General features: G+C 53.3%; 1 protein-coding gene across 10 annotated transcripts in view; it reads left to right on the forward strand.

Moving 5' to 3' along the window:
- Positions 1-26,303, forward strand: part of NOL10 (nucleolar protein 10) — a 99,908-nt gene that overhangs the window by 37,893 nt on the left and 35,712 nt on the right. For 9 of the 10 annotated variants that reach the window (XR_016230584.1, XM_002722390.6, XM_008249836.5 and 6 more), the window contains one exon: positions 3,470-3,522. Coding sequence is in view for 9 of the 10 variants with exons in the window: in XM_002722390.6 (XP_002722436.3) it covers positions 3,470-3,522 (53 nt within the window). In the remaining variant the exon portion in view is untranslated. Of the gene's footprint in view, positions 1-3,469; positions 3,523-7,732; positions 8,113-26,303 lie in introns of those variants that run through there. The other variant, XM_089327843.1, reaches the window with a different exon arrangement.

A 26,303-nucleotide genomic window follows, 5' to 3' on the forward strand; every position in this document is an offset into this window, starting at 1 on the left:
GCTGTGCCAATCCAAAGCCAGGAGCCAGAGCTTCTTCTGGCACGTGGGTGCAGGGGCCCAAGGGCTTGGGCATCTTCCACTGCTTTCCCAGGCCACAGCAGAGAGCAGAGTTGGAAGTGGAGCAGCTGGGACCAGACTGGCGCCCTTATGGGATGTCAGCTTTACCCGCTACGCCACCGTATGGTAGAGAACAGCATGTTAGAGAGGGTCTCGCTGGCGCACCTCGGGGACGCTGTGGAGACTGTTATTTGTGCTGAATTTGGCTTGTGAGTGAGATAAGGCTCAGCGGGAACGGGGAGGCGATCCCCTGAGATAAGGCTCAGCTGAACGGGGGAGGCGATCCCCCTGAGATAAGGCTCAGCTGAACGGGGGAGGCGATCCCCCTGAGATAAGGCTCAGCGGGAAAGGGGGAGGCGATCCCCTGCGATCCCCTGCAATCCCCTGAGATAAGGCTCAGCGGGAACGGGGAGGCGATCCGATCCGCTGAGAGCAGAAGGCAGAGCGAGACCCCGGGGGACGCTGAGCTGGGGGGGGGGGGGCTGCGAGCCTCTGACCGGTGGCTCTGGGAGGGCTGCGGTGCAGGGCGGATGGCGCGGGGGGCAGGCCCAGGAGACGAGCTGAGGGGACTGGCCCTGCCTGCCGCGAAGAAGACCTGTTCAGACGGTGCTGTCAGAAAGCAGGTCTGCCCGCTGTGCCAGAGGCACGTGGGTTTGGAACTAAAGTTGTGGGGGTGGTGCTCTGCGCTGAGGCGGGGAACCAATGACAGAGATCGTGGCTGCTTTCCCAGCACTGAGTAGTAGGAGGTGATGGGATGGGGCCACTGTGTGCAGAGGGGCTCTAGCTTGGCTGCCCACTGGTCATCTGGGGAGCGTTTAAAGTACAGATCCCTTGACCTCATCCACAGTGCACTGACTCAGGTGTCCAGGGCTAGGGCCCAGAGATGTGTAATTTTTTTTTTTTTTTTTAAGATTTTTTTTAAAAAACACTTGGGCCATCTTCCACTGCTTTCCCAGGCCATTAGCAGAGATCTGGATCAGAAGAGGAGCTGCTGGGACATGAACCGGTGCCCATATGGGATGCCCGCACTGCAGGTGGAGGTTTAACCTACCACAGCCCAGCACCGGCCCGAGACTTGTATTTTCCCTGCAGTGCCCACGTGCCCCTCACAGCTGCAGCCCCGCACTGACCCACAGGCCTGCACTTGCAGCTGTGTCTGTGCGCAGTGCGGACTGTGGTCTCAGGGTCAGCAGGGTGCAGAGGCATGGAGATGGAGGTGATTCCCGGGGTGGGAGCACGTGGAGCGAGTCGAGAGAGCAGGAGTGGCTCCTTCCCGGGGCGGATGAGGAGGAAGACGAGCCAGCCGAGAAGCTTGGCGGGAACGGGCAGAGTGACCGTCCGCGAGCCACAGCTCGGCGGCCGCGGCGCCCGAGGCAGAAGAGATGCAGTCGGCACAGCCCAGCGAGCAGGGGCTTAACGCGTGTCCCGATGTTGTCAGTGTGGGTGCTGGCGGCTGTCACCGTTTATCATGGTCTTGTTACAGCCCTGTGTAGTCTGTGGCCTGCAGTTGGTGGGCTTTTTCTTTTTTTTGTTTTCTGTCTTACCTCTCAGGTCGGAGTAGTGGGGTGGTTTGCAGGGTGGCTCACAGGCTGGCGTGTGGCAGCCTGGGTTAGAGCCGTCCTGGTGTTGGGGGCTGTCGCCATTCCGGTTGCACACCGCTCTCCCAGGAGAGGCGGGCAGCTCAGGACCTGTCGCCTGCACTTCCGCTGTCAGGGTAGTGGGGGTGCACTTCTGTTCTGGGGTTCAGGAATTCAATGCGGGTGGCAAGAATGGGGTCAGACTGATTACCAAGGGGAGCGCAGCAGGTGCGGTGAGGCTGGAGCGGGGTGAAGAGCAGAGGTCACTGTGGAGGGCCCAGGGGGTGCTGAGAGAATTCACTGCAGGAGAATTTCACCCCCTCGTTTTTGCTTCTCCCGAGGGTGACTTCTGAGCCCAGGCCAGTGGGCTCCTGGAATGTCTGTCATTCTGAGTGTCTGAGTATGTGACAGTTTCTCATGATAGCCAGTGTCACCTAAACTACAACTTAGGGCTGAAGAGTTGATTCAGGCCCAGCGTGGCCTGCCGGGCTCTCCCGTTGGGTCTCCTCCCAGCAGATCACGCGGGCGTCCTGCGCGATGGGGGTGATTCTCCTGACGGAGGACTGACTGGTACTACCCGGGGACCTGCAGACGGTTCACCGGGCACCCGTGAGCTTGCCAGGGTTCCGTGCACAGGGGATGAGCCCCCACTCGTGGTGGACGGGCCTGCGTGTGGCTGATTCATCATCTTGCTTTACCACACCTTCTTTCAGCTCCAGTCTCTCTGTTTTCTGCTGACTCATTGTGCGCTGAATCATGTTTCAGAAAAGCGACAACCTTCTTCTTTATCTGCTCATCTGCTCGTTTTGTAGTAATCGAATAATGGTGATTGCTCCCTGGTGTTTTTCTAGTGCTGAGGCTGCTCAGAGCCTTGAGAAACCATCTGCCGCGCGGCTCACCCTCCGGCCACTCTTGCTCACTCTGTGTCTGCTCCGCGTCCACACGCAGCGGTCTCTGTGAGCCGGGGGCTGGCCAAGGCAGGGCGGCTCCGTGACTTCGGTGTGTGTCACACTGCTGACACGGGAACCGGGGAAGCTTGCGTACATCTGAGCCCCTTTCAGACCCAGGAGTCGGGACCAGTGACTCCAGAACCCTCAGTAGAGAGAAGGTGCACTTTGGGCTAGAAAAGATGTGATTGAGGCTTACTAACTATGCAAATTATCCAGCCTCCGCTTTCTTACCTGCCTTCCAGGGCTGTTGGAGATTGCCTGTATTTTCATTAATTTTTTTTTAAGATTTATTTATTTATTTATTTGAAAGTCAGAGTTACACAGAGAGAAAGAGAGGGAGAGAGAGGTTTTCCATCCGCTGGTTCACTCCCCAGTTGGCCACAACGGCTAGAGCTGTGCCAATCTGGAGCCAGGAGCCTCCTCTGGGTCTCCCACACTGGTGCAGGGGCCCAAGGACTTGGACCATCTTCCATTGCTTTCTCAGGCCATAGCAGAGAGCTGAATCAGAAGTGGAGCAGCCAGGTCTTGAACCAGCCCCCATATGGGATGCCAGCGCTTCAGGCCAGGGCTTTAACCCACTGTGCCACCGTGCCGGCCCCATCTTCATTTATTTGAAAAAAGGACAGACAATGAGAGATCTTCCATCCCTTGATTCACCCTTCATTGGCTGCAACAGCTGGTACAGCCCGGGCAGTGTGCACGTGGGGGAGTCTGTGACTGGAGGCCCCCTGCCAAGGAGAGTCTGGGATTAAAGCCCAGGACACGACCTGTAGGGGACCTAGCGGGGCACCCTGTGCTGAGTACCCTGGGCGTTCCAGCAGGTAGCCGAGTCCTTTTCTCCTCTCCTCCCCATGTGTTTACCGTTTTCTCTGTGTTTATTTTTAGGAATGCTTCTAACTGCCAATGAGACCCCCAAGATGGGCATCTACTACATTCCGGTAAGTCCTGCGAAGAGGAGAAACAATCAGATAGGATGAGCAGGACACGGTGTGTTGAGGCCGGGGCCTCAGGCAGGGGCTGCATGAATGACACTCAGTGCTGTTGCTTGCTGGCTGAATGGGCTTCCAGTGCTGAAACACTCTTCTGGGGGAAGCCATCAACATCAGGTTAAAGTGGGCGTCACAAGTTAGTAGTTATTCTTCAGGTTGCATTTGTTCCCAAGTATTTTAGGATCTTAACCTTTCAACTGTTAATTGTCAAGAGGTCTAATTCTTACATCAAAATCTGCTACTCTCCCAGTCATCTCACCGTTGTCTGTCTGTTTTGTGTTTTGTCCGACAAGTGTTATAGAGGGAGATTCGTTGTTAGCAGAATGCAGAGGTGAAGCACGGCATTCACGTGTTCCGCTCACAGTGCTGAGGCGGAGGCGGGCTGCGGGTCGGTGAGGGGGCGTGGCCTTTGCAGGACACGCGGCAGTCTGTCACGCAGCTCCCTGGTTCCCTGAAGCGTGCTGCGCTAGGGCGCCCCCAGAGGGTTGTTCCACATTCACTGCACTTGTACAGTGTTCTCCCGGTGGTGTTTGTGCGACTGTTTGTTGAAGTTTGCCTCAGACTAAAAAGTTTTTCCACTTCCATTGCCTTCCTAGGGTTTTTCCTCTGTTCTCTGACAATTTGTTTAAAAAATAAATCTCACACAAAAGAAGCCATCTTAGATCGACTTGATCAATGATAGCACGCAGTTAGCATTCTGTTCTTTTTTCTCCTTAGAGAATTCTCATACATTCCAGAACTTTCTGCACTGGTGGTGTTTAGCTTACAGTGGGAAATGCGATCTGCTGTGGTGCGGGGTTGGCACGAGGCCTCTGAGTGGTCGCAGGACGTCCCCTGCTCTGCGACGTGGGGGCAGGAGAGCAGGACTGAGGGACGGGAACCCGTGAACCCTCCGTGGCGGAGGAGGGAGTGCCTCCGGCCGTGGTGGCTCTCAGGTAGCCCGGGGCATCTGCACAAGAGTGCTCTCCTGGGCTCTGACGCTCTGCGGCTTTGGGAAAGAGAACGCAGCAGGAAGCCCCCTGAGCTACTCCTTTAGGTTGACAGTGAGATGAGGCATTAGACAGGGAGCATCGTAGCTTTCCTGGGTTGACAGTGAGATGAGGCATTCAGACAGAGCGTTGTAGCTTTCCTGAGTTGACAGTGAGATGAGGCATTAGACAGGGAGCATTGTAGCTTTCCTGAGTTGACAGTGAGATGAGGCCTTCAGACGGGGAGCATCGTAGCTTTCCTGGGTTGTCGCTTGCTCCTCTCCGCCAGGCTCTGCACGGATACTGCTGCCATATTCCTGTCTGTCTGTCTCTTGCCTGGCAGTCACTAGTTGGTAAAAGACTGCACGCACCAGGCACTGTGCTTGTCCTGGCCGCGTGGCAGCGTACGGAGCACCGCTTCTTTCCCCAGGAGTTACTGCTGAGCACTAAAGACAGCAGGCAATTTTTTCCTTTCTCTTTATTTTTTAAGGTGAGTTTTAATTGTGTATTTATTTATTTTGTTTTGAAGATTTATTTATTTCATTTGGAAGGGAGCATGACAGGAAAAGGGAGAGGTAGAGAGAGCCAGAGAGAGAGATCTTCCATCCTCTGGTTCTTTCCCCGAATGTCCACAACAGCCAGGGCTGGGCCAGGCCAAAGCCAGGAACCAGGAACTCTACCGAGTGGAGACGTGGGTGGCAGGAACCCAAGTACCTAGGCCATCGTCGGCTGCCTCGCAGGCGCATTAGTAGAAAGCTGGATTGGAAGTGTGGAGGAGCTGGAACTTGAACCAGGCACTCCGATATGGGATGCAAGTATCCCAGTCAGCTGCTTAGCCTGCGACCAAGCCCAGCCCTGCCAGTCAATTCAGAGCCACGAACGCTGTCATAGACGTGAGAGGGAAACTGGGAAAGCCCGTGGGAGGAGCAGGCCAGGAGCTGGTGGGAAGTGTGGCCAGAGACAGAGACTGGACAGAGGGGTCAGGTAGAGTGGGGTACAGAAAGGGAGACTGGTCTCAACAGTACAGGGAACAGTGTGTTCGAAGATCGGGAGAAAATAGCTCACATGGCCCAGCACTGGAGAGAGGACAGGAAGTTAAGGGATAGAGTGGGCGGGCCTTGTAAGCCTGGGGCGGGCATGTAGGACACAGCGTCCTGGCAGAGCTGTGAGCTAGGGAGTGATAGGATCAGATTTGCATTTTTGGAAGGAAGGCTTTGGCTGACACACGGAGAACGGATCGGATCGGATGCAGTCTGGCAGCAGTGAGAACAGGCCGTGCGATCTGCGGAGCAGAGGAGAGCAGCCATGTGACCTGCTCAGTGGCTGTGGCCGAGGGTGCTGGGAGGATGGGAAAGCAGAGGCCTTGTCCGTCAGGCGGTCACTGCAGTCTGCTGTCCTGGATGCCCAAGGGCGTGTCTCAGAGGGATCACTGGGGAAGCCCCGTGTAGCTCTCAAGAAATGTCCCCCTTAGTCCAGTGCTGCAGCCTTCTCCCAGGGTCCAGCCCTCTGGGGAACAGTGTCAGGGGAGGCAGAATCAGTCAGCTTGCCCCTCACGGACCCCTCCATCGTGGGCGAGGTCTCTGTTGGTCTTCCTCTTACGAGTGCTTCCTGTGTTTTGGTCCTCAGCGACTGGCCATCGATGAGGCGCGTCTGAGGTCCCTTCCCCTGGACAGAAGTAGGCGGATCAGCTGGGGCAGGGAGTTCTCCCGGTGGAGCGGGGAGGCCGGCGGGGAGGAGGGCGTCGGGATGGAAGGCCTCGTCTGGGAGGAAGGCAGGGCTGCTGTGACGGGGCCATCTCACGGGCCTGCGGGCAGCTTGTGGGCAGCCGGGGTGGACCTGAAAGACTTGTCAGAGTTGGGAGAGGCTTGGTGACCAGCTGAGTGTGGGGTGGGAGGCCAAGGAGGGAGCCGAGGGTGGCACCCCTGTGTCTGCTGGGGCAGGTGTGTGGTGGCGGCGTCATTCTGAGTCCAGAGCAGGTGGGGACACTGAAACCTATTTTCCCTGTGGTATTTTCTGCATTTTGTAAAATGGCTTTTACGGAAGCAGACACAGCTGTTAGATTCAGTGAACAGTGTGGGCACGTTCCTGTTCCGGTTGTTTACGAAGTGTAGTTCAGAACCACCAGACCCACCTCGGCAGTGTGGTGACTGCTGGTGAGGGACGACTTCTCTTCCAGTTCCGCCAGTGCTGTGCGCAGTCACGTGGCGTACACACTGTGCCCTGGGTTCTCAGTTCACCTTGGAGTTCTCAGTTCAAGCAGCTGAAATCCCGTAGACAGTCTCAGTTGCGTCCGTTGTTTCTTCCTGGGGCTGGTGACACTTAGGTCCCCTCAGAGCCGCCGGGCGTCAGTCACCCGGTCCTCTGGGTCTCTTTCCAGGTGGGCTTCTTGCTGTGAGTGTCGGGGGCTCCAGCAGCGTGAGCGAGAGGGGCCGCTGGTGAGCAGCTGTGTTCTGTCCTGGAGAGCTCTCGAGCGGCGGGCGGCATTGCAGCAGGCTGAGCAGGGCGCCGTGGGAAGCGGCCCGGCGCCTGTGCCCGCGCCCTGCTGGCGCTGCCCTGAGCCGCCGTGCCGCCCCTGCGTGAGCTGTAGAATGCCACTCAACACCCAGCCGTGCTGTGTGATGCTCCTTCAGAGCAGGAGAGCCCAGGGGGCTGAACGCCTGCCCTTTTCCCTGAGATTGTATCACACTTCCCGAGCTGACATTTGGCTCGGAGGCTCGGGTGAGGCCCTCGGAGCCAGAGAGGCGTGTTAGTGCACGACCTGTGCCAGGTTGAGGAGGCGTGCACTGATTTGTAGCAACATCAACATCCTACTCATCAGGTGGGAAGCACTTTCTCCCCTGTGGGGCGGCCTGAAGACGAAGGCGGCTTCACACTCTTCCAGCCTGCCCGTCTTTCTGGAATACTCCAGGTCTGTGTAGATGAACGCCAAGATCTGTGTAGACGAACACCGTTCCTGATGTGTGCACCCCTCGTCCTTTGTGACCAGGCAGATCTTGCCAGCCCGTGTCCTGTTTTCTCAGAACTCCTCTTTTCTCGACCCTCCCCCGTCTCTCTCTCTCTCTCTCTCTCTCTCTCCCTCTCCCTCTCCCTCTCCCTCTCCCTCTCCCCCTCCCTTCCTCCCCCCCCCCCCGCCCGTCTCTCCCCCTCCCCCTCTCCCTCCAGGTTTGTTGTCACTTGTGTGTTTGCTGCAGGGTCTCATTATTCTCAGCTCCAGAGACCAGCCCAGCGATGATTCTTGAGACTTGGTTTTCCTCTGAAACGTAACTTCATTTTCGGTTAGTTCTTTATAATGAACACCGCTGGCAAGTGTGTGGACTGCCTGGGGCCCCTGGGCCGCTGTGGCACCCACGCTGAGACCCAGCGCCCGCCCAACCTTGCTCTGCTCAACGCTCCCGAGTGCCGAGCCCCGGCTTCCCACGGCTGCGGCGGCCGCGCCTCACCCGTCCTCCGTGGACCGCCTGTGTGCTGATACGTGGGTGTGTGAACTTGAGGGGCACCATGAGAAGAAAATATGTTGCTTTTTGTTCTGGAAGCTACTTGATTTAGAAGAATAAAAGTAATTCAGTTACTGAAGGGTGCTTTTTGGTTTTTGGGGTTTTTTCCAGTTTGCACTTTCAAGCTGCTCTAATCGTTTTTATATATATATATATATGTGTGTGTGTGTATATATATATATATATATATATATAGTAAAGATTTTATTTATTCATTTGAGAGGTAGAGTTATAGACAGTGAGAGGGAGAGACAGAGAGAAAGGTCTTCCTTCCCTTGGTTAAATCCCCAGTTGGTTGCAACAGCCAGAGCTGCACCGATCAGGAGCCAGGTGCTTCCTCTGGGTCTCCCATGTGAGTACAGGGGCCCAAGGACTTGGGCCTTCTTCTGTGGCTTTCCCAGGCCACAGCAGAGAGCTGGATTGGAAGAGAAGCAGCCGGGACTAGAACCGGAACCCATATTGGATGCCATTGCCTCAGGTGGAGGATTAACCAAGTGAGCCACGGCACCGGCCCCTGCTCTAACCATTATATGCAATGTCACTGGACCCGGTTTGCAATACTGGAAGTTACGTATTTTATTTTAAAACATTTTCTTAGGATAAAGTTTCTATGTCATTTGTATTAAAATGATTGGGTTAGTTATAATAGATCGAAAAACCCATTTAAATATTTTACCGTTTATGATTTGGAAAGTGCTTGCTCGTACCTGCAAATGGGCAAGATTAGAAACAGCAAGGATTCTCCAGGGCTTATTTTCTTCTGATGTAAATGGAGGCTGTTCTTAAAGAAACAGGAAGGGCTGTGTCTAAGCTGCTCTTGGACTTTGGTTGCTGTGCGGGAACAGCACTGGGACTACCCAGCATCATTCCCAAGGCCACAGCGTTTGCAGATGGAGAAGAGTAGCCCTCAGGAGTGCTTGCTTCACTGAGTTCTGGAAACACACGTGTCACACGCACATGCTCACAGAGGCGTGCAACGCCGAAGAGAACGCACCAGGGCTTCAGCCCCACATTTTGAGGAATGAAGGGTTCAATTTCATGACTGTCTCTATCCCTCTCTACCCAGGGGGTTTCCACACTCCCTGGTGGGAGTCCGTGGCAGGGCCGCGGTCTGCTGGCTGCTCGGGCTCATTGGCTTCTGCTCCTGCGGGTGTAGGCTCAGCGCTGGGCAGACCTCTGTGTGCAGAACCTGGGGAGATTTGGGGTGGCCAGGGAGGTGCTTTTGAAATAACTTAGTTGTAGCATTTAGAAATCAGTTTTAGAGAAGTGGTATGGAAATTTGTGTAGTAAATATATGGCTATTTGCAATTTGGCAGAGAAATAAAAATGGGTTTTGTTTTGTTTTGAGAGCAAGAGAGGGAGGACAGGGAAAGAGCTCCCGTCCACTAGCTGCATCCCAGAGGCCTGCACAGGCTGGGCTGGGGGCTGAAGCCGGGCGCTGGACACTGAATCTTCCACGCGGGTTGCAGAGACCCAGTCGCTGAGCTGCCTCACGTGGTCTGCATTGGCAGGAAGCTGGAGGCAGGAGCTGGAACTAGAACGGGGTGCTGCACTCCCGTGTGGGGTCTGGGGCATCCTGCTTTACCTGGCAGGCCAAACAGCTGCCACTGAGGGCTCAGGCATTTAAGTCGGTGTTGTCCTCTAAGGGCTGTTGTCACAGAACGCTCACACACAAACAGTTTCAGGGGCTCTGCCAGGCGAATCGGAACTTGAGCTGACTTTGTAGGTGCAGTCCTACATTTTGCGATTGTGTGAGCCTGCCTGCTGCAGAGGTATTCACTTCCTGATCAGCCCTAGGTGGTCTCGGCAGATGACACCTGTGTCAGGTCTGGTGTCTCCAATATTACTTCCCTGCAGTGCCCTGGCGTAATTTTCCAGAAGGCCTGAGGACAGCATGGTTCCCAGCGCCTGGGAAGGGGGTGGAGGGGGTGGGGTGGAGAGAGGAGGCTAAGGGTTGGGTGCAGCCGGATAGTGTTTCCTAGCACGGTAGGTGACTGACTGACAACAGTGCGTTGGCTGTTTCAGAACAGCCAATCGAGGGTTTTTTTGGAAAAGATTTATTTATTTGTTTGAAAGGCGGGGCAACAGAGGGAGTAGTGAGAGAGGGATTTCCTATTTGTTGGTTCATTCGCCAAAAGGCCCACAACAGCCGGATGTGGACCAGGGCAAAACCAGGAGCCAGGAACTCCAGCCAGGTCTTCTCCATGGCTGGCAGGCACCCAAGTACTTGGGCCATCATCCACTGCCTTCCCAGGCCTGTTAGCAGGAGGCTGGGTTGGAAGCAGAGCACCCGGGACTTGAACTGGCCCTCAAATATGGGATGGCCGTGTTGTAAACAGATGCTTGGCCCACCGTGCCGCAGTGCTGGCCCCAGTAGAGGATTCTGAGTGGTTTTCAGCACAAAGAAATAGCAGATATCTGAAGAGGTAGATGCTGGGTCCTCCTCGTCTGTGCAGGACTTGACCGTGGCCCTCTTCCCCTGACCTCCAGGTGTCCGTGTGCCCGGGGCTCTGTTCCTGTCTCTCCTGTTTGTGTCCTCTCCCCAGGCAGTGCATGTGTCCCTCTGCTGCACGGATAGCTGTGTGCTGGGGACTCCCAAACCGTTTCTCCCGCCCTGCCCTCGGTGCGGGCTGCAGGGCTGTTTACCCACTGGCCCACTTGGCTCCTCCACTGGGTATGTGACAGCACAGCACATGGAGCGTTGCTACCGCAGAGCTTCCGGGCCTGGCTCCCCACTCACCCCCACCTGCCAGGCTCCCGTTTCAGCTGAGGCTCCGTCATCCACCGGCCGTTTACCATGCGTGCTCAGAGCGGAGGAGCCGTCTGTCTGTCCTCTGCCCTCCACCTCACTCTGCCTCCTCCAGAACGTGCGCCACACCCAGCTGTTCCGCAGTGCGCATTCCTGCTGCTTCCCCACAATGGCCTCCGCGTGGGCGCTCTTTAACTTTTGTCCCTCTGTTAGTCTTTCTTCCATCCAACAGCCAGATTGATTTAAAATATAAAAAGATAAACGCACACAGGCTACACTACTCTTCTGCTTAAAACTTCCAGTGGCTTACCATTTTGCTTAGAACATCCCAGCTCTTCTCATAACTTAAAATGTCCTGCATGACAGAGAAGGGAAAATAGATTAAAATGCCAGTGTGTGGGGCCAGGGCTGTGGTGTAGTGGATAAAGCCACCACCTGCAGTGCCGGCATCCCATGTGGGTGCCAGTTCAAGTCCCAGCTGCTCCACTTCTGACCCAGCTCTCTGCTATGGCCTGGGAAAGCAGAAGATGACCCAAGTGCTTGGGCCCCTGGCCCGTGTGGGAGACCCAGAGGAAGCTCCTGGCTCTTGGCTTCGGATCAGCGCAGCTCCAGCCGTTGCAGCCATCTGGGGAACAAATCAGCGGATGGAAGACCTCTCTCTCTGTGTTAATTCTGACTTTCACATAAATAAATCAATCCTTTTTTAAAAGATTTTATTTGAGAGGTAGAGTTAGATAGTGAGAGGGAGAGACAGAGAGGGAGGTCTTCCTTCCATTGGTTCACTCCCCAAATAGCCGCAACAGCCAGAACTACGCCAATCCGAAGCCAGGAGCTTCTTCTAGGTTTCCCACATGGGTGCAGGTGCACAAGGACTTGGGTCATCCTCCTACTGCTTTCCCAGGCCATAGCCGAGAGCTGGATGGAAGAGGAGCAGCCGGGACTTGAACATGTTCAGTTCTGTTTTCTCTCACCCAACAGGGGCCAGATCTCTATAAGCCATTAATCCCTTCACAGACAGCACCAAATCGTCAGACCATTAAACTAACTTTCCAGCCAAATCAGACATACATTACCTAAACCGAAACATGAAATTATCAGAGAGGAAGATTGAAATTAGAACGACAGTCAGTGGAGATCCAGGGAATCTTGGGTCCAGCTCTGAGAGCCAAAGAGAAACTGTCCAGGTTGAAGCAGCCCAAGTGAGGTGTGCGTCTGCTAAGGGGCTTACCTGGGCTTACCTGGCTGTGTCAGGCGTGTCCATCCAGTGGACATCTTGGTGAGACCTCCAGAGTTATTAAAGGACGATTTTCCAAAAGTAAGAGAAATAGCAATTCTTAAATAGATACAAAATAAAATTTTAATTTTAATTTAATGAAGGAACCAGGTACCTATTATAACCGATCAAAGGAGAACTCTAAAACAACACATTTTACGTGGAGCAAAGTTATATTGACTCGGGAATGTGCAGACAAAAAATGGACTTTTCCAAGGATGTGGGGGGCCAGCTGTCCATCTGGGATTATCCACCTGGTTGTCTACTGGTGCTTATTTTGCATTTGCTTCTGGTTACCAGCAGTTTGTAGAGTTTAAAACAGACCCTGTAGAATCAGAATCTGTTTGTCTTGTACCGTGTGCCTAAGACCACACAGCAGCCTGTTTGGTAATAAAGTTTTATTGGGACCCAGTGTACCCACTCACTTTTCTATTGTCTGTGGTGGCTTTCTGACTCTGACTGCAAAATTAAGTAGCTGTGATAGACACCGTGTCCTGTGAGCCCCCAGATATTTTTCCTGTGTGTATTTATCTCCTTCGTTATGCATGTCTTTCCCCATTCTTATATGAAACATGGCTGCAGGGGCTTGTTTGTGCCTCCCATCGGCTCCACAGCACCTTAAGCAGTGCCTACCCACTGCAAGAGTGATCTGGTTACTAATGTGGGGATCTTAGGTACTGGTTGTGTGTTTTGACAATGGCTGGTTTGCAGCACTTAGACCAGTTTGGAACTTTGCATTTGTCTGTTTCTGCTACCCTGTTGAGATACAGAAGGGAAGAACACGATGTGGAAGTGCCAGAGTGCAGTTTTTATGCAGTGTGCTCATGGAGGGTGTTCTTGTCAGGCTGATGAGAGATGCATGTGATGGGAGAGTTGTGGCTGGGAGTGCTGACAGATGTCTAAAGTGACGCCTGGGCCAAAAGATCCCGTGGTGATACTGTTAAGAGGATAGATTCAACTCTTTCCTAGAAAAATAAGAAGAATATGAAGGCCAATAGCATTTGGCTTGTCGTAGCTTTTTTGGAATTTGTACAGAAGTTGGCTTTGCGTCTAGAGTGGGAGACTTACCTGGTTTAAAGACTGGAAGTGACAGTGCTGGCTGTTCCCCATGTGTGTGCATGTTCTTCTGACTGACAGTGCTGGCTGTTCCCCACGTGTGTGCCTGTTCTGACAGACAGTGCTGGCTGTTCCCCATGTGTGTGCCTGTTCTTCTGACTGACTCTAGGCTCTTCCCCATGTATGTGCCTGTTCTTCTGACTGACAGTGTTGGCTGTTCCCCACGTGTGTGCCTGTTCTGACTGACAGCGGTGGCTGTTCCCCACGTGTGTGCCTGTTCTTCTGACTGACAGTGCTGGCTGTTCCCCACGTGTGTGCCTGTTCTGACTGACAGTGCTGGCTGTTCCCCATGTGTGTGCCTGTTCTTCTGACTGACTCTAGGCTCTTCCCCATGTACGTGTCTGTTCTTCTGACTGACAGTGTTGGCTGTTCCCCACGTGCCTGCCTGTACTTCTTAAGATTTGGGTTTGGATATGGACCATGACTGCCCAGTCGATCCATTTCCATTACAAATCAACACTGCTGATTCGTTTATGTTTGCTAATTTGGTATTCTGGAGAGTTCCCCAGATGAGAACTATCCTTGGCTCACTGGTGTGTGTTGGAGTGGTCCTGAGCGTGGGAGTGTCCCTGGTGTGTGTTGGAGTGGCCCCGAATGTGGGAGTGTCCCTGGTGTGTGTTGGAGTGGCCCTGAACATGGGAGTGTCACCAGTGTGTGTTGGAGTGGCCCTGAGCGTGGGAGTGTCCCTGGTGTGTGTTGGAGTGGCCCTGAACGTGGGAGTGTCCATGTGGAACCCTGAAGATGATGGATAGCGTTTCCATCTTCTAAGCAGAGAGCTGTTAGATGTACTGAGAGAAGTGATTTTATTAGACATTGCGTTTGGCGGTGCCAGTGACAACATAATCTTGAGTTGGGGAGGTAGTGCCAGGTGTCCCCGGGGAGTTTGCCAGCACACAAAGGACGTACAAGACAGAACATAAGCTGGACAAGTAGTTGCTGAAATGTTTTCCGCACGAAGGATTCTTCAGTGTGCTCTACGGGAAGGAGGAGGCATTGCAGCATGGCACATTGCAGCTGGACGGGATCTTTGAGTCTTCTAATCCAGCCCGATTTACAGCTGAAGAATCAAGCTACGTGGTCAAGGTCAAACGACAAATCGGTGGCAGAGCTGGCTCTAGGAGGCATTTCTCTTCCTTCTTAAGATGCATTTCTTTCTTTGAAAGGCAAAGTGACAGAGGGAGGGAGTGGGTGAGAGATGGGGGGTGGGTGAGGGATATCAAGAAAGTCCATGGGACTACTCCTTAAATACTCGCAACAGCCAGAGCTCAGCCAGGCCAAAGGCAGGAGCCAGGAACTCCATGTCTCCGGGGCGGGTGCCGGAGCCCACCTGCGAGCCGTCATCCACTGCCTTCCCAAGCGCATTAGCAGGAAGTTGGGTTGGAAATGGTACATCCAGGTCTTGAACCAGCTCTCCAGTGTCTCACGTGGTGGCATAATTTGCTGTGCCACACACTGGCCCCTAGATTGCACTTCATTCCACATTGCGTAGTAGAAGGAACTGAGGTCTTGGAATTAGGCCCAGAAGATTTATTTTATTTATTTGAAAAGCAGAGTGACAGAGAGGAAAAGACAGAGAAAGAGATCCATCATCTGGTTCACTCCCCCACGTGGCCACAATGGCCAGGAGCTGGACCAGGCTGAAGCCAGAAGCCTAAAACTCCATCCAGGTCTCCCACACGGGTGGCAGGGGCCCAGTACCCATCCTGCGCTGCTTTCCCAGGTGCATTAGCAGGGAGCTGGATCAGACGCAGAGCCGACGGGAGTGGGGAGCCAGCAGCACTCTGATCTGGGGTGCCGTCACAGGTGCGTTTAAACCACTGCAATCCTGTAAGGCAGTGAAGTGAAGTGAAGCAGACGCACTTAGTCGTTTCTCCTGTCCCACCAGTTTCCTGAGACAGGCAGCATTTGAGGAGCCTGGTACACAGGCTTCGGATGAGAGTCGTGGCCTTAGTGGGCATGGTTTCCTGTGGGTCTGCAAAGGAGTATGCACCAACCAAGATAAAGGGACACGATCAGGCCGTGACAAGATCCCAGGTGTGGGCCAGGAAAATACTGTCACGTCTGTTCCTAGATCATAGAAAGTACAGTGGGAGAGTGCTGCTGGACGCCATTGATTTTGTCATTAAGTATTGAAGCAGAAGCAGCGGTGAGATTTGGTTGCTAAAATAAGAAATGGGATTTTTTTCAAGTGAAGTCCATTTCCCTCCATTATGTCATCAAAGCTTGCTCTTCATAGGAAATACGGTGAAGACGAGTGGCAGGAAACTCAAGCAGCCTTCCTCCACCCAGAGGCAAACATTTATAGCTATATTTTTTTTAATATTTAATCTGAAACATTGTCATCATTTCATATCTTGCTGTTTACTTAATGTTTCCCTGTGTTCTTATAAACTCTTGGAAGTAATCAAAATGTAATTGTGTACGGGGATATAAAAGTGATTTTAGTTATTTTCATAATATGTAATGATCGGGAAGAAAAAGGCAGCTGTGGTCACACCAGTCAGAGACATTCTTGCTAACATTTTTGTTATGTTTTCTTTGCATTTGGGAGTAGTTTATTGGCTGTTGATTGGGTTTAAAGTGAAATCCTAGAAGAGGCTCATTTAGCTAACATGGCTTTAAATAAAGGCACTGGTGGCTGGAATGAGATCTGATGGGGAGAGAGGCAGCCAGGTTCAGTTTTGTGCCATCTGCTCCACTCTGGGCAATGTCTTGGAGTAAACTTGAGATGGGAGCTTTCTTAGCAGAGAGAATTCAGCCCTGGTTCCCCAAAGCATCCAGCACATGGGATCACGTACGTGTGGGAATCTTCTCTGCGTTTAGGGTGGTGCTCGTTCTGCACCGACGTTGGGAGAACGAGAAGACAGGCACTCTGTTATTTTTGTGTCTGTTGGTTCCTGGCAGCTCTCCTGGTGACGCCACACTGAGTGGGAGTTAGCATTTAAGATGGGATTTTGGGCTTGGCTGCTAAGTATCAGCCGTCTGCTGTCTCTAGTTCTGTTCCAGCCCCTGAGGAAGACTCCAAAGGGATGTTCAAGGTTAATTCTGGTTATGCCCCGTTCGGTCTCATCTGACTGACTTTAGAACCTGATCTCTGTATAATAGGTCAAACCAGTGAACAAAAATGTCAGAAATAGTACATGCAACAGGTGGAGTAGGAGAAGGGAAAAGGTTTTAAAGCTGTGGTTAGCAGGTTCAGTGTGGGCAGTCGGGCTTTGCAGCCAAGTATACAGGAAGCACCTCTGGGGTTTGGTCGTCTCTAAGTCAAAGAATGAATGTGGAGTGGACACCCCCCACCACCTGCCACCGAGTGAATGCTGGGGGGCAGGGACAGGGGCTGTGGGCAGGGCTGTCTCCTGCTTCAGTGTGCCATGCCGGGGGCATCCATGGCCACTGAGAAATCAGTTAGCAGTTGTGTTACCAGGCCCCATACAGGGAAGGCACGTCTTTAGGATATAGAAAAAGAATAAAATAATGAAATAAAGGCGCTTCACATGAAGTGAAGAAAGTCGTGGGGCTGGGTGTTGGCCACAACTGATGCCAGTTGACGTGTCCATGTGCCGGATCGGGGTTCAGTGTCCAGCTCTGCTGCCGACCCCAGCTTCCTGCTCATGTGCACCCTGGGGGGAAGCAGGTGATGCCACCCACTTGGGAGGCCTGGATCCATCGAGTTCCAGGCTTCTGCCCTAACTGGGAGCTGGTTGGGCATTTGGAGAGTGACCCAGAGAATGGGAACACTCGCTCACTCGCTTGCTCACTCTCTTGCTGTGCTCCCCCAGCCCCAAATAGATTAAAAAACCGGGTTCTGAAATGATGAGCATTGGATCGAAGGAGAAAACGTTTGTGACTGAGAGGGCGAGAAGAGGTGTCAATGAAACACTCACCTTTCAGAGCTTCTATAGAAACAGGTTTGATTGAAACTACTCACTTTCACTTGCGTTGAAGCATGGATAGTTTACGCTATATGTGTATTGAAGTGCCTTTGGGACGCACGCTTGAACTTAATTCTGCAGGAAGGGCATTGTGAGGGTGAAGCCTGGGGCGGGCATTCAGCGCCGTGGGGAGCCACCTCTCTTATCAGAGTGACTGAGTTTGCGTCCCAGCTCTGCTTCCAGTTCTGGCCTCCTGCCACTGGCACCCTGGGAGACAGCAGGTGACAGCTCAAGTTCTCGGGTCCCTATCACCCACTTCGGGGACCCGGACTGGGTTCTGGCCTTCTCGTTTAGCCTGGGACAGTCTCAGCTGTTGCAGGCATTTTGGGGAGTGAACCAATGGGTAGAGGAGCATGCCCGCTCACTCTCTCTCTCCCTCTCTCTCTCCCTGTCTCCCTTGCCTTCTATCCTTCCCTTTCAAATACATAAATAGGAAAAAAAATCTAAATGGATAAGATGTCTCAGGGAAGGTAAAAGACCCAATTTTATGGAGAAAAAAACGTGAGGCACTTTCAGGCAGGGCCCAGCAGACTCCTGGAAGGCAAACCCCAAGTCCCGCGGATTCTCTTTACCCTCTCCTAATTAACGAGAAGGGAGCGGGGTTTCCTTTGAGAGTGCTTCCTTAGTAGCCCCGTCGGCGGTGGAGCTGTGGTGAAGCTGAGTAGGAGACCTGGTGTCCTGTTTGTCCCGCTCGCTGCCGGCCTGTTCTGACAAGCGGAAGTGAGGCCCCCGTGGCAGGTGGCGAGCACACGCTCTGTGTCATACAAACAAGTTGTTTGTGACTTTGCAAAAGGGAAACGCGGGCTTCCTATTTTAATCTAAACACTTTGAGGCAGGAACGGTATCTGTGGCATTTTTCTCAACAAAGGAAATCCTCTCCATTTCCCATCGCAATTTATTGGGTCACGAGAATAGCAGACGTACAGAAGGCATTAACGTGTGACAATCAGGAAGTCATTTTCTGGGCATCCTGTCACATTTCCAGACGTTCATTTCAGCTCTGATTGGGTAGCAGTTCCTGTCCCCTCCATATGGAAATATGCGGTGCACGTGTGACATGCGCCGTGCTGTGTGGACGTGTGAGGTGACTTATTTTTGCTCAATCAATTCTACATCCTGCTGCCTGTTTTCCTCCTCTTGTGCTGCTTTGAGTCAGAACTGACCTTGCCTCCTCGCTCCGGCTCCCCCTCCTGCGAGGGGCTCGCCAGGCCGACCTCTTCACCATTCTTCTGTGGCCAGGACAGAGAGATTCCTCCATGTCTTTGTGTGGCTGAATAACACCCTCCCAGGGCCGGCACTGTGGTGTAGCGGGTAGAGCCTCTGCCTGCAATGCCGGCATCCCACGTGGGCACCGGTGCGGGTCCCAGCTGCTCCCTGCTAATGCATCTGGGAAAGCAGCAGAGGCAGCCCAAGTGCTTGGGTCCCTGCACCCACGTGGGAGACCTGGACGAAGCTCCTGGCTCCTGCATTTGGACTGGCCCAGCTCTGGCTGTGACGGCCATCTGGGGAGTGAACCAGCAGATGGAAGGCCTCTCTCTGTCTCTCCCTCCCTTTCTCTGTAATTCTGACTTTCAGATAAATAAGAAGAAGAAGAATCTGCTGGGTGGATGTACCACAGTTTGCTGTTCCAGTCCCCACTGGCATCTTGGCTGCTTCAGGTTTTGACAGTTACGAATAAGCTGCCATAACAGCCATGTGCAGGTTTTTGTGCAAACCTGAGTTTCCAGGTCCTTCGGCTAGATGTCAGGGACTTTGGCGAGCTGGTTGGGTGCTAACGGTCCTGCTTGGTGTGTGAGAAACTGCCCAGCTGTCACCGGAGGTCTGAACCGTTTATATGCCCCCCTTGTGTGAATGGGGAGTTCCTTTTGATCCATGTCCTCATCAGCGTTTGGGGGACACATTTCATTTTATTTTATTTTGTGTGTGTGTTTGTTTAGAAAGGTGGAGCAGTAGAGAGGGAGAGAGAGACACAGAGAAAACTTGCATGCACTGGTTTGTTCCCCAAGTGCCCACACAGCTAGGGATGGGCAGGCCAAGGTGGGAGCCAGGAGCTCCCTCCAGGTCTCCCCTGGGGTTGCAGGGACCTGCCAGCGTGCTTAGATCGAAGCAGAGCGGCCGGGGCTCTTCAGCTGTCCCCGGCAGCTGCTGCACCTCTGCACCACTGCCCCGTCCCGCGTTGCGCCTGTCAGTCATCGTAACAGCGGGGAGTGGGGTTTCGTTGCTATTTTAGTTCAGAAGGATGGTGGCATCAGGGAGATGGGTCTGCACACAGCGAATTGAATCAAGACTCAACGCTTCGGTCAGGCCAGTCTGCTTAGGAGGAGCTGCCGTTTGCCGGTGCCGGCTAAGGAGCAGGAGGCAGGGCCGCAGGGGAAGCAGCGTTTCGGCACCAGGGCTGGGGCCGCAGCTTCTGTGCCGACTTTGAGGCGAGTGTGCACCTTGACAGGTTTTATGCAGGGGCTTGAGCTCAGAGCGAGTGTCGGAGTAGGCAGCCTGTGGGCAGGGCGTGCCAGGTGAGGACATCTTGTTGTGGATCAGGACCGTGCGAGCCCCGTCCGTCAGCGGACATGCTAAGGGGGAGCACCATGTAGGAGACACTGGGGGTACGTCCCTGGAGTTTGGAAAGGCTTGGGAGTGTGGCCGGGACGGGGGGAAGGGCCCGAGTGGCACCCTTCACACAGGGGGGGTGGAGAAGCGTCTCGCTCACAGCGATGAGTTGCACTGCTTCCTGGCAGGGAGTTCTCACCTTTTTTTTTCCTGGTTCATCTGTCTAGACAGGCTCGGGTGCTGTGAGTTAGGGCCTTAAGTTTTCTGGGAAAAAATCAAAAGCATCTTTACCGTCTACACTCTGAGTTCTCTTGGTGAACAGCCCTGGTTCCTGTGAGGACCTCTGGGCTCACTGGGTCACGGACCGGGCCTGTGCTGCTTTGCGAAGAGTGTATTTGCAGTAGTTCAGTTTCAGTTTGCTAAGGTTAATCACTGTTGATCTCTTGCCGTCCGTTTCTGTATCTGTGCTTGCATCCTTTTGAGAGCGTTGGTTTTGCTTCAGAAAGAAAAGCTCCGATTTTAAAAAAGATTGAACCTCCGGGCAGGTTAAGGCGTTGCCCGTATGTCAGAACCGCTGGCGCGCTGGCTGCCCTCCTCCGCTGCAGTTTCTTGCTGTTGCTCCTGGGAAAGCAGCAGAAGGAGACCCAGATGGAGCTCCTGGCTCCTGGCATGACCTGGCCCAACCTCGGCTTGTGTGGCTATTTGAGGAGTGAACCAGTAGATGAAAGAAATCTCTCTCTGTCTCTGTCTGTCTGTCTGTCTCTCTCTCTCAAGAGGTCAAACACGTGCAGAATCTGAGTGTGTGATCTAGGAAGGCACAGTCTTCGTAACCAGCCGTGCGGTTGGTTCTGAACACGTTGGTGCAGTCTTGGTAGAGTAGGTCCAACTAGCGAGCGTGTTTTAAGTAGAGATGTCCTTCTGATTGCTATTCTGAAAGGGTTTTTTTGGCCCCTTAATGTGTCACTTAGGCCCATACACTTGAACCCGTGAGCTCGTTCTTTTTCATCATTGTGTAGTGCCTCCTTGGAGAGTGAGAACTCGTTTGCATAGCTCCCTGTGGTGGAAGTTTACCACTCACGTTTCTCAGTTCTCTAAGCCATAGCGCGTCCCTCAGATGCGGCGAGTGCGCCTACAGAATGGAACTTTACGTCTCGTTTCATTTAGACAGCTACAGAGGGCTAGTGGCTGCTGTGGTCGAGTGCTGGACGCTACATCCCCAGGCCATTTCAGGTTGTGGTGAGGTCATCAGGCTGCCTGCTTGGACCACAGGACTTTGGCCTTTATAACCTGCAGCCTGAGGGTGCTTCTTCCAGGTTGCACAGCCCAGCCCAAGCCGGAGCCATCTTCTCCCCTCTGTGGGCAAAACCTTGGTCTCCAAGGAGCCCAGAGGTAAGCTGGGTCAGCCATCGCAGTGGTCGTCAGCATCTCATCGCCTTGCATGGCTGTCCTCTCACTCAGCGGTTAAAGACTTCAGTAGATGCATGACTGTACCATGAAGCTCTGTGAACTCTTCTTTAAGATGGATCCCACCTGCAGTCGTTGGGATCTGTCCCTCAGCTGCACCGAGAGAATCGTCCTGGGACGCGTCTGCGTGCTGCCTGCTGTGGCGCCCTGTACGCCTGTGTTCGCCTGGACTCCCTGTCACCTCAGGGAAGATGCCTGAAGGACTCTGAAGTAGCCGTGCCTGGGTTGGAGGAGTGACGGTGGGATGCCTTCTGCTGGCTGAGTGCAGCTCTGTGCCAGTGCCACGCTGCCTCTGGCTTCACTGGGGGGACATATGCGACATCTTCTGCTCAAATAATCGTGTTCTTCGGGATTTCCTGATTCTGTGCGTGACCTCCCCAACCCCCACACCCCAGATACAGTCCGTAATGGTAATTGGTGCTAAAATGTGTTTGACCTTAGAGTAGCACTGTGACAGTGTAGAGCCTTGAGGAAAAGAGTTCCTGTAACTTTCAGGAGTTTCACTCTTCCTCTGTTTCTGCCACACTTCCCTCCTTGGGGGTTTTTAAATGCTGTGGTCCTTGGAATTCAGAATAGCAAGTTGGAAGGCAGCAAGGAGAAGTTGAAAATGTATTAATAACCACCATGGCCTGCAAGGAAGCAGGAAAGAGCCGGAAACGACTGATGTGCTAAGCAAGGGTAACACACGGCACCATCTGGGCCCTCCTGGCAGGAAGAAATGACAGAACAATGTCTTGGGGCGTGCTCCTCGCCAGGTGTGGGATCACGAAGATAAACGCCTTGCCATGAGGCAGTTGGCCCGGTGCCTGCGCCCCCACCAGGGGAGGTGTGCATGCGTGCCGCACGTGGCGTTTCAGTGTGTTGGGAGACTGGGGCGGGGAGACGGAGTGGAGGACTTGACCCCTGCGGCAGTCAGTCACGGTGATCTCGGCTCGGCGTGAGCTCTCGGAAGCCGCGCCGGACCACGCGTGGGATCTGACGCTGATTTGTAGCCGCGCGCACGGCCAGGCCTGAAGAGAAGCGTCTGCTTTTCTTACATGGCTTGCAGTGAGCTTTGAAGGGGATTGTCACCGAGTTAGGATTTTCTTTTTCTTCATGGTTTTCCATCCTGCCTAATACAGCATTTGCATTTTAAATTAAAAGCCTCAAAGTAGAAAAACAGTTTTGAATACTTACAAGAGAGCGTTAAGAAATTTTTTTGTGAAGGGATTTCATGGTTTTGAATGAAATTTTTGCTCACTTAAACTGCAGTGACTCATTTGAGAGTGATCAATTTCCATTATTCTCAAGTTTAGCAGGAATACGTGTTCTTTTAACAAGGTTTGCGTGTGCCGAATGCTGCTAGATTCAGGGTCTGCAAATCTCAAACTTGTAATTTTTTGTTTAGAACCAGATGCTTTAATTAAGATAACTTTGGGAGCTGGAGCTCAGTCCTGTCCCCGCCGTGCCTCTCTCGGTCCGGTCGGCGACTCCTGGGCTGCTGCCCTACAATCTAATTTCTTTGTCATGTGTGGCCACTGAGGTCAGCCTGGCTTGCTCCACATCAGCTGATGACCGAACAGCACTGCCTTCACGGCCTGGACTCGGTAATGCCGGCCTGGCCCAGGCGCTCCCTGCTGGCGCACGTGGGGTCGTGGCAGCCCCCGCCCCGAGCCCTGTGATGCTCTGTTCCTACAGCTGCCTGCGTTGTCAGCCTCCTCTCTCCCCCTGCCTCTGGTCACGGCTTCCGGGGCTGCGCCTCTGGCTGACCCAGGCCAGCTGCCGGAGAGCCCCGCGAGGCCCTGCCTCCTCCCGGTGCGCCCTGTGGCCAGTTGTGGGCCTGCCCTCGTCTGCTCTCCATCGCCCTCTGCTTTCTCTCCCCTGGGGCACGTGACCTGTCACACTCTGCTGTCCAGCCCGTTTATTGCTGTTTCCCTTCCTGGAATGTCAGCTCTCTGGGGGTAGGGATTCTTGTTTAGTTCATGGGAGGGGGAGGTGCCGACAGCAGCCCTGCACGCCAGTGCAGTCAGTGCGGGTCGGCTCAGACGCCCGGCCTTCCTTGTGGAGGAGGCTCTGGCCTGCTGATCGGGAGCCCTGTGTGCACCGGGCCTTGTCCACTGCTAGTGTCCATGCCGAGCCTTCAGCTCCACGCATCAGTGGCTTGGGGCTGTCTGCTGGGACGCTTCTTGTTCTCCAGAGAAGAATCCAGTTTGATTTAGAGGCGTTAGGGGCCTGGCTGGTAGGGAAGCAGCGGTGTGCTGGGGGCTGGGAGCAGCAGCTGAGAGCCCACGGTTGGTATGTCGAGCGCCGTCTACGGGTCCTGATCTCATCCCCACCGCTCGAGTCAGGGTGCTTACCCCACCCCACCCCTCCCGCCGTGTGCAGCGGCTGTGGTTTCCTTTCTGCAGAGTCAGCCCCTGTTCTCCTTAGGGGTAGCCGGGATTTAGGGTCCTCAGCCTCCGCAGCCCCCTGTTCAGCCTGAGCTCCGTCCTGTCTTCCCGCATCCGTGGAAGCTCGAGGCGCTGGTCCGAAGGACTCTGGTGGAAGGCTCTCCCCTCTGCCCTCCGCCTCCTGTTTACCGTGGTGACTGTCTTACACCGCTGAACTCTTCTGTTCTTTTTGTTCTTGAAGGTTAGGACCTTCTAACATTCATTCGCTGTCACTGTAGCACGGCCAGGGAGAGGAAGGGCTGCCATCATCACTCCTGAGGGCACTCCGTGGTTCCGATTCCTGTGTTTGCCCGGGCTGGCCGGCTCCCCTAGCCCTGCGGCACGGGCTGCGGCCGCGCTCAGTGGGACGCGCAGAGCCCTGCAGAGGGGGACTCGTGTGGCGTGCGGGCCCGCAGTGACACGGAGCCGTGGCGAGCTCCCGTGCTTTCTCTGCTTGCCTTTATTCTTCTTACCATTCACTTCCGTGCCCAAACCAGGTCTTCAAAACTAAATCAAGATAAATAATAATTGTTCTTCTTTTTAAAACGGTTTTAGAATGTTTAAAGTAAGTTGCCGCTTTGCTCATCGGAGTTTTAGGAACAGAGAGCGCTCCGCAAGCAGCCTACTTTAAACGAGCTGTGACTGCTCACGGGGGTGTGGGCTCAGGAGTTGGTTACGTGCAGATGCAGTCGCCGCTTAGAGACGCGGCCGCTCCACTGGGCTCCCAGTCACTTCTCAGCATTTATTATTGCGCCCCAGCTGTCAGGATTTGAGAATGAGTGCTGGTGCTAGTGGGGCCCGTCAACCGATACTGAAGGAGAAGTCGAAGGAGAAGTTTTTTCGGTGTGCAGAGTTGCTTTTCTTGATTTACCAACTCTGATTCTGCCAGGGTGATGCGGGCCTTGCGGGCAGGTTTATCATTAGTCATAATGGTGGCCAAGGGCATTTACAGCTGTGTTTAGTGTGTATTTACTGTATGTAGCTGTATTCAGCCTGCATATTTATAGTGTAGCTCTGTCTCTCTGATCTGTAATTCTGAAATGAAAAATGTCCTCGAGAATGTCTTTGAACTCACTGGGACAAATCTGGACCAGTCTGAATCACTGGGACTTAAACATGACCTCAAGTGTGAGCTTTTTCTGGGCCTTCTCCAGTCAGTTGTGAGCGCGTGTGGGTCTCATGGTAGACATCGCATGCTGGACGCTTGGGCCGCGTGACCGTGCGTCCACAGTGCGCAGACTGTCATTTCAGACAGCCTGGACGGATTCCTGGTACTACCCATGGGGGATAAAACCCTTGCTTCTCGGAGAGTAGCTTCCTCATGCCTCTGTTACTTGGGTTGCTGTTGCCGTAGTTAGAAAACTTCGTCTCAGGCTGCTCTTACAGTATCCTGAAGGTAGTTCTGTAATAAAGTGACCAGGGGCCTCTTCGCGGCTGCTAGTCAGTCAGTGACTCACCTGTTTGATGGTGTCATTGTAGCACACAAATGTTTTAAATGAGCTTCTAGGATTAAAATAGTGTAAAATCACTAAAGGTAGTTTTGATAATTCTTCTAATCAAGCAATTTCTGTATAAATAATGAGTATAATACATTTACATACGGCCGGCGCCATGGCTCACTTGGTTAATCCTCCACCTACGGTGCCAGCATCCCATATGGGTGCCGGGTTCTAGTCCCGGTTGCTCCTCTTCCGGGCCAGCTCTCTGCTGTGGCCCGGGAAGGCAGTGGAGGATGGCCCAATTGCTTAGGCCCTGCACCCACGTGGGAGACTAGAAGAAGCACCTGGCTCCTGGCTTTGGATCGGCATAGTTCCGGCCATAGCGGCCATTTGGGGGTTGAACCAACGGAAGGAAGACCTTTCTCTTTGTCTCTCTCTCACTGTCTAACTCTATCTGTCAAATAATAATAATTAAAAAAAAAATACATTTACATAACATCCAATTCTAACTACTTACTATGGCAAATAAATTTTCCTGATTATGAAGTCATAACCTCTCCAAGGTTTTCAAGGCCCAGCCCCAGTGCCCCTCAAGGCTGTCTAGACTTGCCTCAGCAGACAGGGCTCCGAGGCCCACTTTTAAATTTCTCTGTCATAGCACTGTGCCAGTCCAGCCATTTAGGGAGTGAACCAGCAGATAGAGGGTCTCTCTCTCTAACTCTGACCTTCAAATAAATAAATAAAACTTAGAATTTTGTTTTAGTTACATCTGGACTGAACACACACAGACTTTTTCTCCCTGACATTATACTCTAAATAATGCTGCATACCAGCCCTTACACAGCTTCTCTATTGTGTAGAGTAGAAAATCTAGCGCATTAATTCTGTGGTCACTGGAGGCCCTACAGGGAGAGCAAGCCCTCATGGGCCGTGCTGGCCACCGTGTTCACATGTCAGTGGCAGGTCTCCGAGGACAGCTCCCATAGCTAAAATGTGCCATTAATGCCACTGCAAATCAGGAATTTCGGCTTTGCTGTGGTGGTTCTGGTATTTTTCTTTCTGAAAAGGAACTGGGGAAGTGGGATTAACAAAGTCGACTGCTGTTTTTAACTTTGTTTTTGATGGAAAGATTTCCTCCTGTAAGCTTTGATGGCCATGAATCTGATTGCAGGGGTTATTTACCATGGCTAGGCCTGTCCCCTGAGAAGCAATTTAAAACAATTCCATTAAAATCCAGAACGCTAATCAGAAAGAATGTTGTGGCACATTGAGCGAGGACTGTGGAGGGCGTTCAGCCCTGCACGGGTGTGCCGTTAGCTGCCCCTGGCTCGGGTGTGCCC

Source organism: Oryctolagus cuniculus, chromosome 2 (genome assembly GCF_051225735.1).
Source record: "Oryctolagus cuniculus isolate XC-2025 breed Fujian yellow rabbit chromosome 2, ASM5122573v1, whole genome shotgun sequence".
NCBI lineage: Eukaryota > Metazoa > Chordata > Mammalia > Lagomorpha > Leporidae > Oryctolagus > Oryctolagus cuniculus.